The sequence below is a fragment of the Schistocerca gregaria genome, chromosome X, assembly GCF_023897955.1.
Source record: "Schistocerca gregaria isolate iqSchGreg1 chromosome X, iqSchGreg1.2, whole genome shotgun sequence".
NCBI lineage: Eukaryota > Metazoa > Arthropoda > Insecta > Orthoptera > Acrididae > Schistocerca > Schistocerca gregaria.
Genome location: NC_064931.1, coordinates 800,591,159 through 800,607,991, shown reverse-complemented (window position 1 = coordinate 800,607,991; position 16,833 = coordinate 800,591,159). Strand labels below are relative to the sequence as shown.

Sequence of the window (16,833 nt, the reverse complement as noted above, 5' to 3'; positions counted from 1 at the left end):
CACAACATGGCGATCCAATTGCAGGGTGTGGATATGGTGAATGCTCAGTGAACATCATCTGCCAGCATGTGAAGTGCCAACAGAAAAATTCAGTGGTCATGTTTTGATGGAGGGAGCTTGCACCTCTTGTTGTTTTGCATGGCACTATTGCAGCACACGTCTACATTGATGTTTTAAGCACTTCCCACTGCTGAAGAGCAATTCGGGGATGGCGACTGCATCTTTCAACACAATTGAGCACCTGTTCATAATGCACAGTCGGTGGTGGAGTGGTTACATGACAAAAACATACCTGTAATGGACTGGCCTGCACAGAGTCCTGAGCTGAATCCTATAGAACACCTCTGGGATGTTTTGGAAAGCCAACTTCATGAAAGGCCACACCGACCAACATCAATACCTCCCCTCAGTGCAGCACTCCATGAAGAATGGGCTGCCATTCCCCAAGAAACATTCCAGCACCTGATTGAAAGTATGCCTTTGAGAGTGGAAACTGTCATCAAGGCTAAGGGTGGGCCAACACCATACTGAATTCCAGCATTACCGACGGAGGGCCCCATGAACTTGTAAGTCACTTTCAGCCAGGTGTCCGGATACTTTTGATGACATAGAGTATATACTGTTATCTGCTCCATGCTTAATTGTTGTTTGGAGTGACTTTAAAAGAATTGTTCCTTTTCATAAATATTCCCATTATTTATACTACTATTCTATTCAAAACAATTGTCAATTAAATGAGTGTTATTTCAGTCATTCTGACCATTAAATGCAGATTCATCCTTCATTTTATGTCATAGACTAACATTTAATTGATAAAATACTTGCTTTTGTACTGTATATTGTTACCAATACTGTGTTACTTATTTTAATAAATTTCTATGAAGAATATCCAAAAATCTTTCAGAAAATTCAGTAGAAAAACAATTTTTTCTAAGAACATTGTTTATACTATTTCAGCTTTAAGTTCATAGATAATACATGTGATTTCAAAAATTCATATTGACACTCTGTACTTGTTCTGTTTCAGACGGGGCCAAATCTCTCAAAACTTAACCTTTCCTCTGTTCTCCTTAACCAGCCCCCACACTCAATGCCATCTTCAGTCAGTCAGCCTGTTTCTATGTCATCTCTGGTGTCTGCAGTCCGATCTCCAATTCTCCAGCCTCCTACTCCAAACATTAGTGGACCAATCAGAAGGCGAATAAGTGATAAATCTGCTCTGTCACTTGCTGGAGGTTAGTTGCTACACTTATTTGATAAGATATTTTTGAAATGTAGGTTTCAAAAAGTAACACAATATAGAAAGTAGGAAACTGAATTAAATGGTATTTATAGATGTAACACACATACAGGTACCTAGCAAAACAGTGGTGTGCATGAATAGAGACGGAAAGTCATTTCATAGTAGGTTTTGTCCCATAGACTGCAATGCCAGTACTTGCACAATGTTGACTTTCTTGTCAGATCTTGTGGCAGGTACACCTCACTTGCAAAAATAATGGTGTATTTTGATTTACACTATTGTTCAGTTATCAGCCTAGAAAACTCCATGAAAAAATGAATAGTGTAGATGAATTGTTTGTTATGCTGAAATAATATCTTCATTATTATAACCAATCAGCAGATATTTTTACTCTGACAAACTAGAACATTATAAAGACATTTATAACTGAGAAACTTTAAGAGCTATGGATCAGTTTGCAGCTTCATTGTTAGTACATAAAAATACAGTACATAACATGCTGTCCAGTCAAATTAATGTGACCACCTCTCAAAAGCACAAATAACCACCTTTGCAGTGTTGACTGCTGGGAGATATGCAGGAAGAGGGTAATTGAGATTCTGGAAGGTTTCAACAGTGATGTGGAGCCATACCAACTCCACTGCCATGGCCAACTGTGCTAGGTTTGTCAGTTGAGGGTCCATGGTGTGAACAGCCTGATTGAGGTGGCCCCACAGATTCTTGACTGTATTGAAACCCAGAGAGTTTGGTGGTCAGAGAGTATGGTAAACTCATCTCAGAGCTCTTTGAGCCACATATGTACACTAAAAGCTGTGTGTGTCATTGCATTGTCCTGCTGGTGAGTGCCATCATGACAAGGAAAAACAAACTCCATGTAGATGTGGACATATGGACATATTCCTCAAGGATAGATGCATAATTTTGCTGATATATTTCACCTTCCAGAATCTTGAGATCATCCAGGGAATGCCATGAAAACATTCCCAGACAATAATGTATGCAAAGTATTTGTTTTCAGACATTTCATGCTACACATCCAACAGCCATCTCTTTAGTCTACCATGAAACATGGTTTATCTGAAAAAGACATCTGTCACCACTTAGTGAATGTCAGCTTACAATACTGGCATGCAAACTCCAGCCTTCATCACCAATGAATAGCCATCAGCATGGGTACATGAACCAGGAGCCAACTGCAGAGGCCCATACGCAGCAGCATTCCCTGAAGAGTCTTGAAGAGGCACTGTTCATACTCCTTTGGTTTATCTGGGTGGTTTGATGCTCAACCATTGCACATCTGTCTCCAGTACATATCTCTACAGCTGTCATTCATCCCTGTCAACCCATGGCCCATGATACACCACAGTTGCTTTGCCACCAGTTACGGATAGTGCCATTTTGCCATGCACAGTATACTTTAACTATGGTGGCACATGAACATTTTATAGAATTAGCAATTTCAGAAAGGCTTCCACCCTTGGGCTGAAAACCAATGATAATGCCCTTTCGAATGTCATATAAATCACTTCATTTCCACATTACTACAATGACTGCACTGTTTTCCATATCCCCGACACACTCTACATACCCTCCCCCTGTTAGTGCTGCAACCTGATTTCTGTGAGTGGTTGTTGCATGTTGACACTGAACATAGGCAGTGGTCACATTATTGTGACTGGACTGTGCAAATGCAGCACATATTGTTATTGCAGTGTGCATTACTACAGAAATCTTAAAAGCTATTAACAACATCAATCATATCAAAGAATTATTTAGTGTTGTATAATGAGAGTTTTAGTAGCCTTGTGTGCAGCTCATCTTTAAAATATTTACTGCCTGGACTGAGCTAAAAGATGTACTTTATTAAGATTCTGAATTGATTCATATAGCGAGAATATAGTTTTCTTGATATTATGCAGCTTCTTATATCCTTTCATGTCTGAAAGAACAGACACAGTTTCAGTTCCGGAGCTATTATTAATAAGTCAAGACACAAAGGAATTAATAACATTAGTTTTTGGTGATCATTGATTTAAATGAATGGGGAAAGTTGAAAACTTTTGCCGGACTGAGATTCAAACCCAGGTCTCCTGATTACTCAGCATTTGCACTGACCACTGCGCCATCAGGACACAGTGGTCACCACAACTGCATGGCTAGGGTAGTGCGTCTGCCTAGTAAGCAAGAGACCCAGGTTCGAATCATGGTCCAGCACATATTTTCAACTTTCCCCATTGATTTAAATCAATGCCCACTGGCAGCTAATGTCATTAATACCTTAGTGTCTTGATTTGTTTTATCCAACTCAGCATTATGTTGAATCAACTTACTCCCTGACAACAAGCTCTGCAATAATGTTTTAACATAGCTTATCAAAATATAAATGGATAAATTCACTATTGTAAGCCTGATAAACAGAGGACGACAGTCACCATATGGAAATTTTTCACAAATTAAAAACACTCTTTTTTTAAAAAGAAATTCATTATTTGAAAGGAATGTTCCCATATAACCATTATTTGTAAGGTTGAAACAGTTAAAAATAGATACTCAAAAAAGTGAACAGCTACCACATCACTTAGACTCCATATGAGGTATGATGGCTGGGATATTTTACACAGACGTAGTTGATATGTACTTCTCATTGGGGTTTGGAGTCATTATGCACATGTAAAATACTTACATGTTTAGTTTCATGTATCCCTTGATGATTCCAGTATGAGATTTTGTGTTTTGTTTGGATTACATACATCTCTATTATGGTCAACCACATAAAAACAGATGGAGTATTTTTTGTTTTGTTTGTTGTTGTTGTTGTTGTTGTCAGATTAAGAACTGTAACGATACAATATGTGATAAGTAATTCATCAGCAGCATAACTTATGACATATTTAATGAGACAAATGATTGATTCTTATAGTGTAAAAAGAATGTCAGGGCATAGGTACCTGTGGAATATCAGGACAGATTTCATCTAAGGAGTAGTATTTATTTTGACTGAAAGGAATTGTTTTGTTTTGTCCAAAGAAGTAATCACAGCTAATATGGACTTAAATACTGAATTAATCTCCTGCTTACAAATCCACATTTTGTTTGGTAAACAGTTGTATTTCATTGCATGATAGTCACTTGTAGATCACTGAACATAGACGAAACTAACTGTTCACTCGCAAATCACATAATTCCTGTAGATTATAATGAGGTGGTGTGCAAGCCTTGAAAGGGATTCAGTTACACTTGAGATGTGCACAAGAGTATGAAAACTAAGTGGAGTGTGAGGTCTGGGATAGCAACTTGAATTCATCTTATTCCAGTGGGAAGTACTGTTTCATTACTTTTGTTTTGTACTTTGAAACACCTGATATTTCCACTGCAACATGCATTACTGTAAGCTACACTGTTGTTGCTGTCTATTCTTCTTATGGTGTCATTATTATTGGATAAAGCATGGAGCATCAGCAGTTAATAGTAGTTTCATAATCATTTGTTCACTTTGAGTATATAACAACATGGGAACATTCCATCCATCAAAACATGTTCTTTGTCAAAATTATTTAAAGCAGCAGATTTAGCACACGTAGGCAAGCCAAATGAACTGCACATGTCCCCAACACCTGCATGCATAGTTTTTCCATTACTTGAGTCACGTTAGTTGGTTGGTTTGGGTAGTAAAGGGACCAAACTCCAAACTGCTGGGTTATCATCAGTCCCTTGTTGTATGGCAGGTGTGTGTGTATTGGGGGGGGGGGGGGGGTGCATTTAATTTAGATTTATCTGTTTACCTAAAATCTAAAATGTTCAATGACAACAAATGACTCATTCAATCATTCACAACATTCTTCAGCAGTGTGATTTTTAAGAGAGCAAGACCAAATTAATGTTAATGACATCATCTCATGATATTATATTGCAGAGCATGCTATCTTTAACTGTATGCTTAACCATATGTATATCATTCTCCCCAAATTGCTGTGTGCCTTATTCAACACTACTATCAAGAACTCACACAGAGAGATTCTTATGTTAGTCGTGTTAAAAAAGTAACAGGAATTTTGTAATTTTTCATGTTTTATTAGTCCAGTTTGCACAGTTTTTTCGTTGTTGCATTGGTAAACATGCCTGAAGAGTATTCAGAGGATATCTTAATCACACTTGCATAAACCTGTCTTCAATTTACTCACATCGGAAAGCTCTGTAAAAGGTAGCAAGCTAAATATTTGGAGGAAATAGAAATATCCACATATTTGATCAAACATCCTGACATTATTTTGAATGAACAGGCCCAACCTAAAGAAACAAAAAATTGGAAATTTACTAATATTTTCATAAATTTTTATTGGTGAAATATATTTCTTTATGTGGACATTCTGTTAACATGTATAATATACTTTAGAAATGAAATTATGGTATATATCTATCAAATAAGCAACTCAGTCAATATGTTTGGATGTTAAGCACATTGGTATTGACAAGCATGTGGGGGGAACAAGTTGCAAAGGTCAGTGATGCACCTGAAATGTGGGAGATTAAACAACAAAATATGTGTTTTTGAATCTTTGTTTTGAAAAGGATGGAAGGAAGATTGGGTTTAATGCCCTGCCAACATTAAGTCATTATAGATGGAGCACAAGCTCAGATTGAGTCAAGGATGGGGGAGGAAATTGCCTGTGCCCTTTTGTCCTGGCATTTGCCTGGAGTGATTTAGGGAAATCATGGAAAACCTAAATGTGGATGGCCAGACATGGGTTTGAGCTATCATCCTCCCTAATATCAGTTTCCTACGTGCTATATTTAATTAATTGGAAATGTGGTAAAATATAGTTCAATAATCTGATGTTTGCCTATAAATTAGCAATTACAGGTCAGTGACAGTGGCATGAGTGAATCACCATTTCCTCTCAATATTACAAGTGCTTTGGTTTGCTTTTCCCATTTCCCTGTGCAATACAGCACTCTGGACAATACCATCCACAGAATAAACACTTCTACAGGACCACATATCTTTCACAAAGCCTGATGTCTAGTGCCGGTGCAGTTATTTGTTACTAAAGCAGCTACTGAAAAACTGTTAAATTCTGGTATTGTGTGACAATCGGATAGTACATGGGCTTCCCTCTCAATACTTTGTGCGTGAAAAATATTGCATGTACAGAACGTGCAGTGACTATTGGGCATTGAATGCCCAACTGGTACCTGACAAGTATCCAATTGTTAATATTCAACACTTTGCCCACTTGTTAGAGCTGGTACCTCCATATTTGGAATTATTGACTGTGAAAAGCCATATCTGCAGATTCTGATGGCACCAGAAGACATCTCCAAAACCACCGTCATTAATCCTTTTTGGCTGTATAAATTCATGAACATGCCATTTGGATTAAAAAATGATGCCCAAATTTTCAGCATTTCATTGATAGGGTCCTCAGTCATTTTCCATTTTGCACCCTGTACTTAAACAATATACTGATTTTCCACTCTTCAGGTGAACTGCATGAAGAGCACTTGCACTTAATGTTCAGTCTGCTGGACAAATTCAGAAAGGGCATAAAAAGGGACAAATTCCAGCTATGCTAGCAGAAGGCTGCATTCTTTGGCCACTTGATGATGTGCGACGGAATCAGACCTACATAAGAATGTACAGGAGTCATCAAATGGACACCACACCCAACAATGTGTCATGAAGTTCATAAACTTCTTGGAATGATAAACATTTATATGCATCACAGCTCAAATTGCAAATAAGCATACCCCTCTAACTAATGCCTAGGCCAATAAAAATACTCAGGGTAAACAGCCTCTGCAGTGGATCCCAGAGATATGACATGCATCTGACACTATCAGAAATTGCCTTCACGGAACCATTGCTTGGCACACCATTCACCTTCCGAGCAGCTGTCCATAATGATAGACACCAACAAAACCACAGTCCGGTCAGTCCTGCATAAACAGTAGAGCACCAACAACAACTGCTCCAATTCTTTTCACAGAGACTCACCAAGCCCCAAAAAATGTGTCAGCTTATGACCATGGACTTTTGGCTCTGTACAAAGCCATTAGACATTGCCCCATGTGGCTTTTTGTTTCCTAGAATGAAAGGAGACATGAAAGGAAAATGTTTTGCTGTTGTTACTGAGGTGAAGAAAAAAAATGATAGATGTGCTGTCAAGCACCAGAAAGATGAATTTAAACAATGTTTGGAAGAATAGTTAGACAAGTTTATTAGTGCAAGTGGATAGTACTTTGAAGGGGATTAAAAGTTTGTGCTTAAAATGTGAATAAATAAGTTAAAAAATAAAAATAATATAAAATAAATAAAAAATCAGTTTCTTTTGGGTACTGCCTTGCATTTCCATTGGACATTGAAGAAAAATGATTGTAACCACAGCACCATCATTTTGGAACTCCATTATTAAAGAATCCATGGAAATATGCCTGGCAGATAATCTGATTAATTGTGATAATGGCTACCAGCTGGACAATGTGTGGAATCCTATCATCTCCACAGTTTGTTCAAACTGAAGATACAGAGTGCACCAACAGCCAGTGGCAAGTAGCAACATGGAAGACAGCTGAGTTCTGCAGTTCCACCACCAAGAACACTGCCACCATGTAATGTGGCCCATCTGTCAACATGATTTTGACATGTGTGTGGTGCACTGTATCTTTTAAGTGGAGGACATCATTATTAATCTTTGATGGCTCACCTGAGGATGACTGCTAGGTCCCTAGTTAAAATATAGTGGAATGTACTGAATGACAACTTTATTTGAAAATACAAAACACTTTTCTTGTCTTGTGACCATACAAAACAAGATATATTTCGTTCCCCCTACACATTTCATTTAAAACACTGCATTACCCACATGTAATGGCAGACTTAAATTAGTTGAAGGCATTAAATTCCTAAGTTCAAAGACAATGCAAAACCCTCTGGTAAGTCAATTCTTGAAACTTCCTGGCAGATTAAAAATTGTGTGCCGGGCTGAGACTCGAACTCGGGACCTTTGCCTTTCACGGGCAAGTGCTCTACCAACTGAGCTACCCAAGCACGACTCACGCTCCTTCCTCACAGCTTTACTTCTGCCAGTACCTCATCTCCTACCTTCCAAACTTTACAGAAGCTCTCCTGTGAACCTTGCAGAACTAGCACTCCTGAAAGAAAGGATATTGCGGAGACATGGCTTAGCTACAGCCTAGGGGATGTTTCCAGAATGAGATTTTCACTCTGCAGCGGAGTGTGCACTGATATGAAACTTTGGCAGTCATTTCAATGTATTGTTATTAGTCAAACCAGTCTTTCATGTACTGGTAAGTGCAACTAGTTTATCTGTCTTTATTGTTGTGTGAGACTTTCAGGTTTTAGTTTTACTGTAAATTTTATGCAATTCCATTCAACAGATAATCACAGTAATGAAATTATAGAAAACCTACCCTCATCTAAATTGTAACACATAGGCAAGAGTATTAGTTGAGAGAGTCCTTGCAAGGCACAACTGAAATTGGAAAGACATTCAGAATTGCACAACACCATTATAACAGCCTGTCCTATACCTGTATATTACTAAAATTAATTTCTCATGAAAACCTCTCTTCTTTCTTTCTGTGCTACTTACTTCCTGGCTGCTGTCCTTCATGTAGGGCTACCATATATGCTGGAACGTGCAGGACTTGATGTTCAACAAGGTAAAGAGAAGATTGTCTATATTTTCTTCACTGTATCATTGATTAAATCATGTTCCAGTATACTTAATTGTAACAAAAAGAATAGGATGTCATTCCTATTGCTTGTGTAATATCTTCAAGGGTCTATTCTATTTGCCTCTGAATTTTATGTGTCACACATGGTCTGTGACATATGAGTTTAGTTTGTCTCAATAACCAAAATCAAACTTAATAATTAATGGAAGGGTGTATGTATTGAAGACAATTAATTTTTTGTGTTTTCTTGTGAGTTTTGAGTATTGTATTTGTGGAATTTATAAACTACTTTCCTTAAAATTAATAATTCCATTTTATGAGTTTCATTTAATGCTATTGTTAATTCATAGAATTTATTTAAAATATTAGGAACAAAAAATGTGAGACGGTATCTAAGCAACCGAAAGAAACTGAACTAATATGAAATTATCTTCATCATATGTCACATTACTAACAAATAACAACCAATACATTTGCTTGAAAACTTAACTGCTTCCCCCTCTACCACTCCCATCACCCTGTTACTGACTCTCTCTCTCTCTCTCTCTCTCTCTCTCTCTCTCTCTGTCTCTCTCTCTCTCTCTCTCTCTCTCTCTCTCTCTCTCTCTCTCTCTCACACACACACACACACACACACACACACACACACACACACACAGACACATGCACACACAGAGTCTTCTCACAATAACATTAATTTTTAACATTGGATTTAACAGTTTTGCCTTTTATAGCTAATTGAGATGTAAATTTATGAATGTGTTATTATCAATAGGTAACATAGTGATGTTTATGAGTGATAAAGAATGTGAAAAATTGTGTGTATTGACTTTTGGATATTAAAATTGAGGGGCTTGGTGCAAGGAGGAGGCAGCTCCACACACTAGTTCCAGAGAAATCCAACAGATGGAGCTGCCTCTACTCTGAGTTTGCATGAAAATGGAGGCAGCTCTAGTTCTGGGCGCTGCCTTGTTCTTCCCCCAAATGATAGCAGGAAGGAGGTTATGTTATGTATTCAGCAGACCAGTTTAAACATTGTGTGTTCTCTGTGAGAGATATTTTTTATCAGGCTTACTATCTATTTTGTGATTTCATCATCTTTTGGTTTCACGGTTTCTGTCAATATGAGCCAATCAGAACAGGAAGGACTGTTTAATTGTAACTCTTCAGAAAACTATGAGCCAGGTGAAGGTGGGATGTCTACTGATTCATAAGAAAATTCAAGAAGCAGAGAAATAGTTGTTCGACCACTGAAGAGCAAGAATGGATTGCACAAGGAACAATGGGAATGGAACATAAGAAAACAGTGGAAGGTTGACAGAAAGCAGCACAAGAGCACAAGTGGAAAAAACCTGCCTCACCCGACTGTAGGTAATGATTGCAGTTGCAAACACAAGTGCTTCACTGTATTCAACATTGAGGCAAGGCATCATATTAATTATGATTTTAATGGCCTAACAACTATGTACACCCAAGATGTGTATTTGACTGGTTGCATAAAAGGTTTACCTGTTAAAATAAATAGGCCAAAAAGTGGAACAGGAAAGGCCAGGGCATTTTCAAATGTTTGTACTGTTTGAGTTGGTGAGCGTAATGCAAGAGTCTGTAAAAAAAGTGGAAAACATCACAAAGCAATTTTCTTTTAATGGAGCTATCACACCAAAACCAGATGGTAGAGGGAAGCATAATACGAGTTGCAACAAAATTCCAGATGAAACTGTGTAAAAGTTTCATTGTCACTTTGACAGTTTTCTTAGGTGAGAATTGCATTACAGTCAACGAGACAATGGCAGTAGACAGTACTCGATTGCCGACCTCCCTATCGAAGAAATGCATCTTTTGTAGATGAAGAAGCACTCTGAATCTCCAGCAGAATATGATTTTTACTTTCAGTACTTCAAGATACACTTCAACATCATATCTGGGCAATCAAGATTGGACACATGTCAAAAGTATGACAACATACAAAAGGAACTCAGTGCCTCTTCTATCTCAGATAAGACACATAAGGAACCCAAGGATGCCATGCTACTTCATCAAAGTTGGGCGGATTCATTTTATCGACAGATTAAAGACACAGTGAAACTTGCACAATGTAATAATGACACCGAGATGTTGTGCTTCAACTACCAACAAAACATGCAGTTCCCCAAAGTTCCTTCTGCGGGCGCAGTTTATAAATGCCAATGGTGGTTCTATAACTTTGTGATTTCATCTGGTAAGACTGGAATACATAATTTTTATCTCTATGATGAAACCATCGGAAAAAAGACGCCCAATGAGCCAATCAGTTTTACACATCACTTCATCAACCACGTTCTAACAGGTGATATCAAAATACTTTACCAATTTTCTGATAACTGTGTCTCACAGAATAAAAATCATTCATTAATGCAGTACCTGTTTTACCTTGTTCAAAGTGGCTGCTTTACAAAGATCGTTCATCAGTTCCCAGAACCAGGCCACAACTTTTGCCATGCAGCAGAGCATTCGGTAACATAGAAAAGAGTTTTTGAGGAAGGTAGAAAGAGTTTTTCTTCCAGTTGACCATGCTTGCATTAACAGAAGAACCAGCCCCAAATTTCATGTCACTGAAGTGAACCAGGGATTTATTTTCAGCTTTGTTGACAAGTTGAAGAACTTTTGTTTAAACAACCCTTATGTATCATCATTAAACAAGAGAAGAGGAAAATATTTAATCAATACAAAATATTCCTCTATGAACAGCCATATATTGGTAAAGGGATTATTCGAGGCAGTGTGACTGTAGGAATGACTGTCTTCAATATTGCACAACTTTGCAACACAGGACTTGCGAGTCTCATAACAAGGACCACCTTCGTCAAGCTTATGGTTGTCTCCTCCCGCTTGAAGACCAAAAGTTTAAAGATGTCAAAGAGCTGGTCAGAAAGTATATTGGGCAAAACGAAATGTGGTTTTACAACCAGGCGATGTCAGATGCTTCAAACGATCCGGAGGAGACTGAGGGAAAGCTAGAAGACTGAATAAGAACTGTACATATTGATTTATTATGCCAATAATGTTGTACTTTCTTTATTAATAAATGTTTTTCAAACTGAAATATGGTTAATTATGGAGAAAATCATTCTACAAAGAGTTTTTAATTCACTTTGGAGCAAAATGGAGGCAGCCCCAAAATTCAAAACTCCATTGTACGTACCTGAGTACATGCATTTGTGTGTAGGCTGGTCAGTAGTGTTAGACACCCCATAACCTAACACAAAGCTGACTACTTTTTTGGTTTTGGTGAAAATTAAATTAATTTTTTTTTTAATTTGCCACAAAAGGGGAAATGTGGAGCTGCCTCCTTCTTGCACCAAACCCTTCAATTTCTAATTCACAACTGAAGAAAGAAGAAATATGTAAAATGTAGTCACATTGTACCACATTTTTCATCTTTCTCTCTTCTGTTTCTATGTTTTTTGTTTGCATCTGCATATAATAATATTTGTTCCACAGACACACATTTCAGTTACAACATTTGTATGTTTTTCAGATACCCATTCTTCTAAGGTTTGGGGTTTTGTATAAGCTTACTGTTTTCTCTAAAAACTTTTTTTGGGTATCATCACACATTTTTTAACATTTTGTTAAATTTGTATAGAAAACTGAAACTCAGGCTCTTCCAATGAATTTTGTCTGAGGACGTACATCAGGACACGATTTCTTACTTTCATACTTTCAGAGCTGCTGGATGAAATATTCATGAAATTTGTCTGATATGAAATTATTCTTTTTAGAAGTGTCACATTTGAAACAGTAATTATGTTTCAAAGATAAATATCCAGAAGATCCAAGTCAACTTTCATAGACTGTGTCAGAATTTTAACCACTGAGTACCACAATGCAAGTGAACAATCATGTACAGACCATTGTGCTGAAAAATGTTGTTTGTTACTATTTCTATTTTACTTCCACTGAAGATTTATAGGATATTGAATTTTTCACGTGTTCTATAAAGGAAATTATAAAGTGCTATGTACAAAAATACACAAGTTTCATATTTCATAATGCATAATCACAAAACTAAAAGAAATATTCAGATTAAATTCACTGCAGAATACATGTATTATGTTGGGCATAATAACAAACAAATATGTGGTATGGCCTATATATGGAAAAAATAGAAGTGGATCACATCTCACACAATGCCAAATCCCACCATTCTTTCCATTGCCATAACAACAAAGTGAGTGAAATTTTGGGACTGGTGAACATCAAGGAGGGTTTTTATCTTCTACCTCATTAGGTGAAAATGGCAGCAGGTTGATTCTTATGTGACTGACTAATGTGCTTTGAACTCTAAGACCAAAGTGACTGCAAGGATGAATGTTTTTCTTTTACTGAATCTGATGAAAAATAACTGTTGCCCCAGTGCATTGTTAAATCATTTCTGTTTATTTTTTATAGTTGTTTACTGTGATGAATCTTAGACAAGATTAGCCTCATATTATGACTACTGTTATGAGAGCAAAGGGAACTGAAGTTTAATTAAAATTGACAATTGGTTCCATAAGCCTGGTGCATTTTAGAATTTTCTGAGTATTCTGCCATGGCGAGATCAATAAAAAGTTCAGTCAAGAAAGCTTCTGCTCTAAACTAAAATTCTTCTTTGGGAGCTACTGGAAAAATATCATGAGCATTGCACCACCTGGCACCAGTAGATGACATGACAGTGCTGTGAGCAGGCAGCGAATAATTATTTTTGTAACAAAGACAATAAACATCTTTTAGATCCCTTGCAATGCGCAGACCAAAATTATCCTCTTGGAATAGAGGTCTGGAAACATTTTGAAAGCCAGCTGTTGCTTTGAACTCTACAACTTTTCTGATCTAAGAATAGTTGTTGACATTACCTGCAATTCAGAGTTGATGGGATCATCCATAATTTGCAGTGATTTTCACTTAGGGTACTGACATGGTATGACACTGATTCTGGGTAATATACTCTAGAGATGGTCTACACTGTGAGAGAGATGGTCTACACTGTGAGACTGTGATTTGTTCTCAGCTTATTCCTGAATTTGTATGTTTATCAACACATTGTGAGTTCTGCAGGCTGCAGTCATATTAACAAAAATAAATCTTTTGCCTCATTTTGAACTATGTAACTTGGTTATATATTTCCCCGTGGAATTAATGAGAACATCAATTTCTCATATAGTATTTATTGCTGCATTCAGTGGCAAATAACATTCAGTACTTCCATTTCATCTCAGGCATATACATAAACATGGCCGTTTAGTAGGTGCTTCTCAACTGTTCATACACTGTTATTCTATAATCTCATTAGACAAGATATTATACTCTGCTGTGAATATTCAGTAAATATAATATCACCTTGAAGCTCTCATAATTGCATAATTTTCAAACATACTTGTGTTTATATTATTCAACAGAATATCTTTTTGTAGCTTTTATACAAGGACTTAGGCCTCTCTTTTGTGATATTCACCGTTGTGCCTTCATCATTGTACTAGTTTTTGAGTAAGAAGGGAGTATATAACTTGCAAGGAACATTACTGTAGCCACAGTAATATAAATTTTATTTTAAAAAATCATCATATTTGTCAGTTTACTAATTACAACAATGATGAATGCCATTATGGAATAAGCTTCAAAGCATGAGAGGTACACATCTGAATCTCAGAACTTTGATTCACACAATACTTTCAGTAGTTTTCATAAAGCTTGTGCCCTGGAAATCTGACTACTAATGGCAGAATTTTATAAATAGCATTGTCCATGGTAGAAGATTAAAGTCTTGCATAAAAAATTAATATTATTTGCATGTACTGCAGATGGTTTTTGTGTTGCTTTTGTAAACAGAGTCCACAGAAGCAGTTTAGACATGGTGTGCAAATTACTTGCACATGGTATCCATGAGTGATTGATATGCTAGAAGATCCATGAAGCAGTGAGGCAAACAACTGTCAGTATTTAGCAGAGGGTTTATTACTCACTGGAAGATAATCTGGTAGCATTATCCATAACTTAGACCATTAGCACTTCTCAGTGGTTCCACATTAGTTGTCACTGAAGGTTTAAGCTATCTGAATGTTTAACATTTGCCAGCCATGAAGAGCAAGAAGAAGCCTTATCAGTACTAGATATGTTACCTGATATTTAAAATAGACAATTTTTTGATGTCAGCTAACTTTTTTTTGTCATTAACACACAACCATCACTGCATCCATTTACAGCTGTGTCTACAGAACTGAACAATATCAATTTTTGTATATTATTTTTGGTAATTAATTCTTTTAATAAGTGAGCACTGTCTCAGAATTTGAATTATAGTAGAGAAATTTCTAATGGTAAACATACTCAAACACTGGTTTGAATGCTCTGAGAAATTATTATGTCAAAGAGCACTCACATCAGTCACTATTTGGTGTTTATCACTTTCAGTACAACAATTACTTTTTGCTTCCAATCTTTTCTATCCCATTCTAGATTTTCCTGAATTCCTCTAGTCATGTGTTTACACCTATTTGGGGGTCTTAGTACTTATCTTAATGCCAGTCCAAAATTTGTGACACCAAGTCCTCTACACCAAAATTGTGAAGATTTGTTCTCCTATGTGTGTCACAGATACACAAGATTTCCATTTCTTCCAATGCCAAAGTAAACTTATTTATATGTGTGGAACATCACAATCAAACAATACTACACTTCTAAAACTAATAATAATAACAATTGTTATTATTATTATTATTGGGTTGAGTTATAGATTCATTTGTCATTTTTCATCATTTGAATGTTAAATTGTGAGATGTTAAATTGTAATGTACTGTATCATCTAAGAGACCTCCTTTTTTTTCTTTTCTTGAAAACCCACCTAAATCAGGCAATGTCCTTTAAGTTTCTCTTATATTTTAACATGTACAGATAAGGTGGTAACTTTTCTATACTCTGATATTTCAGAAATTCAGAGAAACAGAGAATTTTACAAGAATGCTGATGTGCGACCTCCATTTACTTATGCATCGTTAATACGACAGGTAAGTCTAACACTTTGTTTTGTTTATGATTCCTGAACTTTAAAGAAATCTGCTATCACAAAGGTAAACCAACCACCAGCCTGAGTTATTAAAAATTCTGAAAATAAAGTGAATAATTTCCATTGACATTCAATAAATTGTCACTTACAGAATTTAAAAAAATCTTCAACAATGTCTGATGTTACTATTTTCTTATTTCAGTCCATCATTGAGTCACCAGACAAACAACTTACGTTAAATGAGATCTACAATTGGTTTCAGAATACTTTCTGCTACTTTCGTCGTAATGCAGCAACGTGGAAGGTAAAGTAACACATTTTTACTATAACATTAAGCACTCAAAAAACAGCAACTGTGTGTGTATTTGCTCTGGTCCTCTTTGTGATAGTTTATCACTTTTGTTGCAGGTTAAATGAATATAACATTTGTTCAAATATTGGTAACAATATGTTAATAATCACGTAATTGCAATTACTGAAAATATTAACTATGTAGTATTAATATCTTATCCTAGTAGTGTTGCTGTATGTGATGTGATGTGATGTGATGTGATGTGGAGTGAGTGAGTGAGTGAGTGAGTGTGTGTGTGTGTGTGTGTGTGTGTGTGTGTGTGTGTGTGTGAGAGAGAGAGAGAGAGAGAGAGAGAGAGAGAGAGAGAGTGAGTGAGTGAGTGAGTGAGTTATGTCTTGTCTCTTTTCTTCATTGCCATCTTTCTTCCATCCATTTGTAGGAGCTTTTTCATGTGTAGAAAACTAGTAGAACAAAAAACAGTCTGATTTTGTGTGTGAAGTAGAATCGTCAATATTACTTACTACAGCCTCTTATCTATGCTTCTTTTTTTCTTTCCTTCATTAATTGTCCATTACA

General features: G+C 36.5%; 1 protein-coding gene across 15 annotated transcripts in view; it reads left to right on the top strand.

Moving 5' to 3' along the window:
* The window catches only part of LOC126298507 (forkhead box protein P1), a 692,749-nt gene that overhangs the window by 556,491 nt on the left and 119,425 nt on the right, over positions 1-16,833 (top strand). For 11 of the 15 annotated variants that reach the window (XR_007552614.1, XM_049989843.1, XM_049989844.1 and 8 more), the window contains exons 10-13: positions 1,028-1,235; positions 8,882-8,926; positions 15,890-15,966; positions 16,168-16,269. Coding sequence is in view for 14 of the 15 variants with exons in the window: in XM_049989843.1 (XP_049845800.1) it covers positions 1,028-1,235; positions 8,882-8,926; positions 15,890-15,966; positions 16,168-16,269 (432 nt within the window). In the remaining variant the exon portion in view is untranslated. The remainder of the gene's footprint in view (positions 1-1,027; positions 1,236-8,881; positions 8,927-15,889; positions 15,967-16,167; positions 16,270-16,833) is intronic. The other 4 variants (XM_049989851.1, XM_049989850.1, XM_049989849.1 and 1 more) reach the window with 1 other exon arrangement.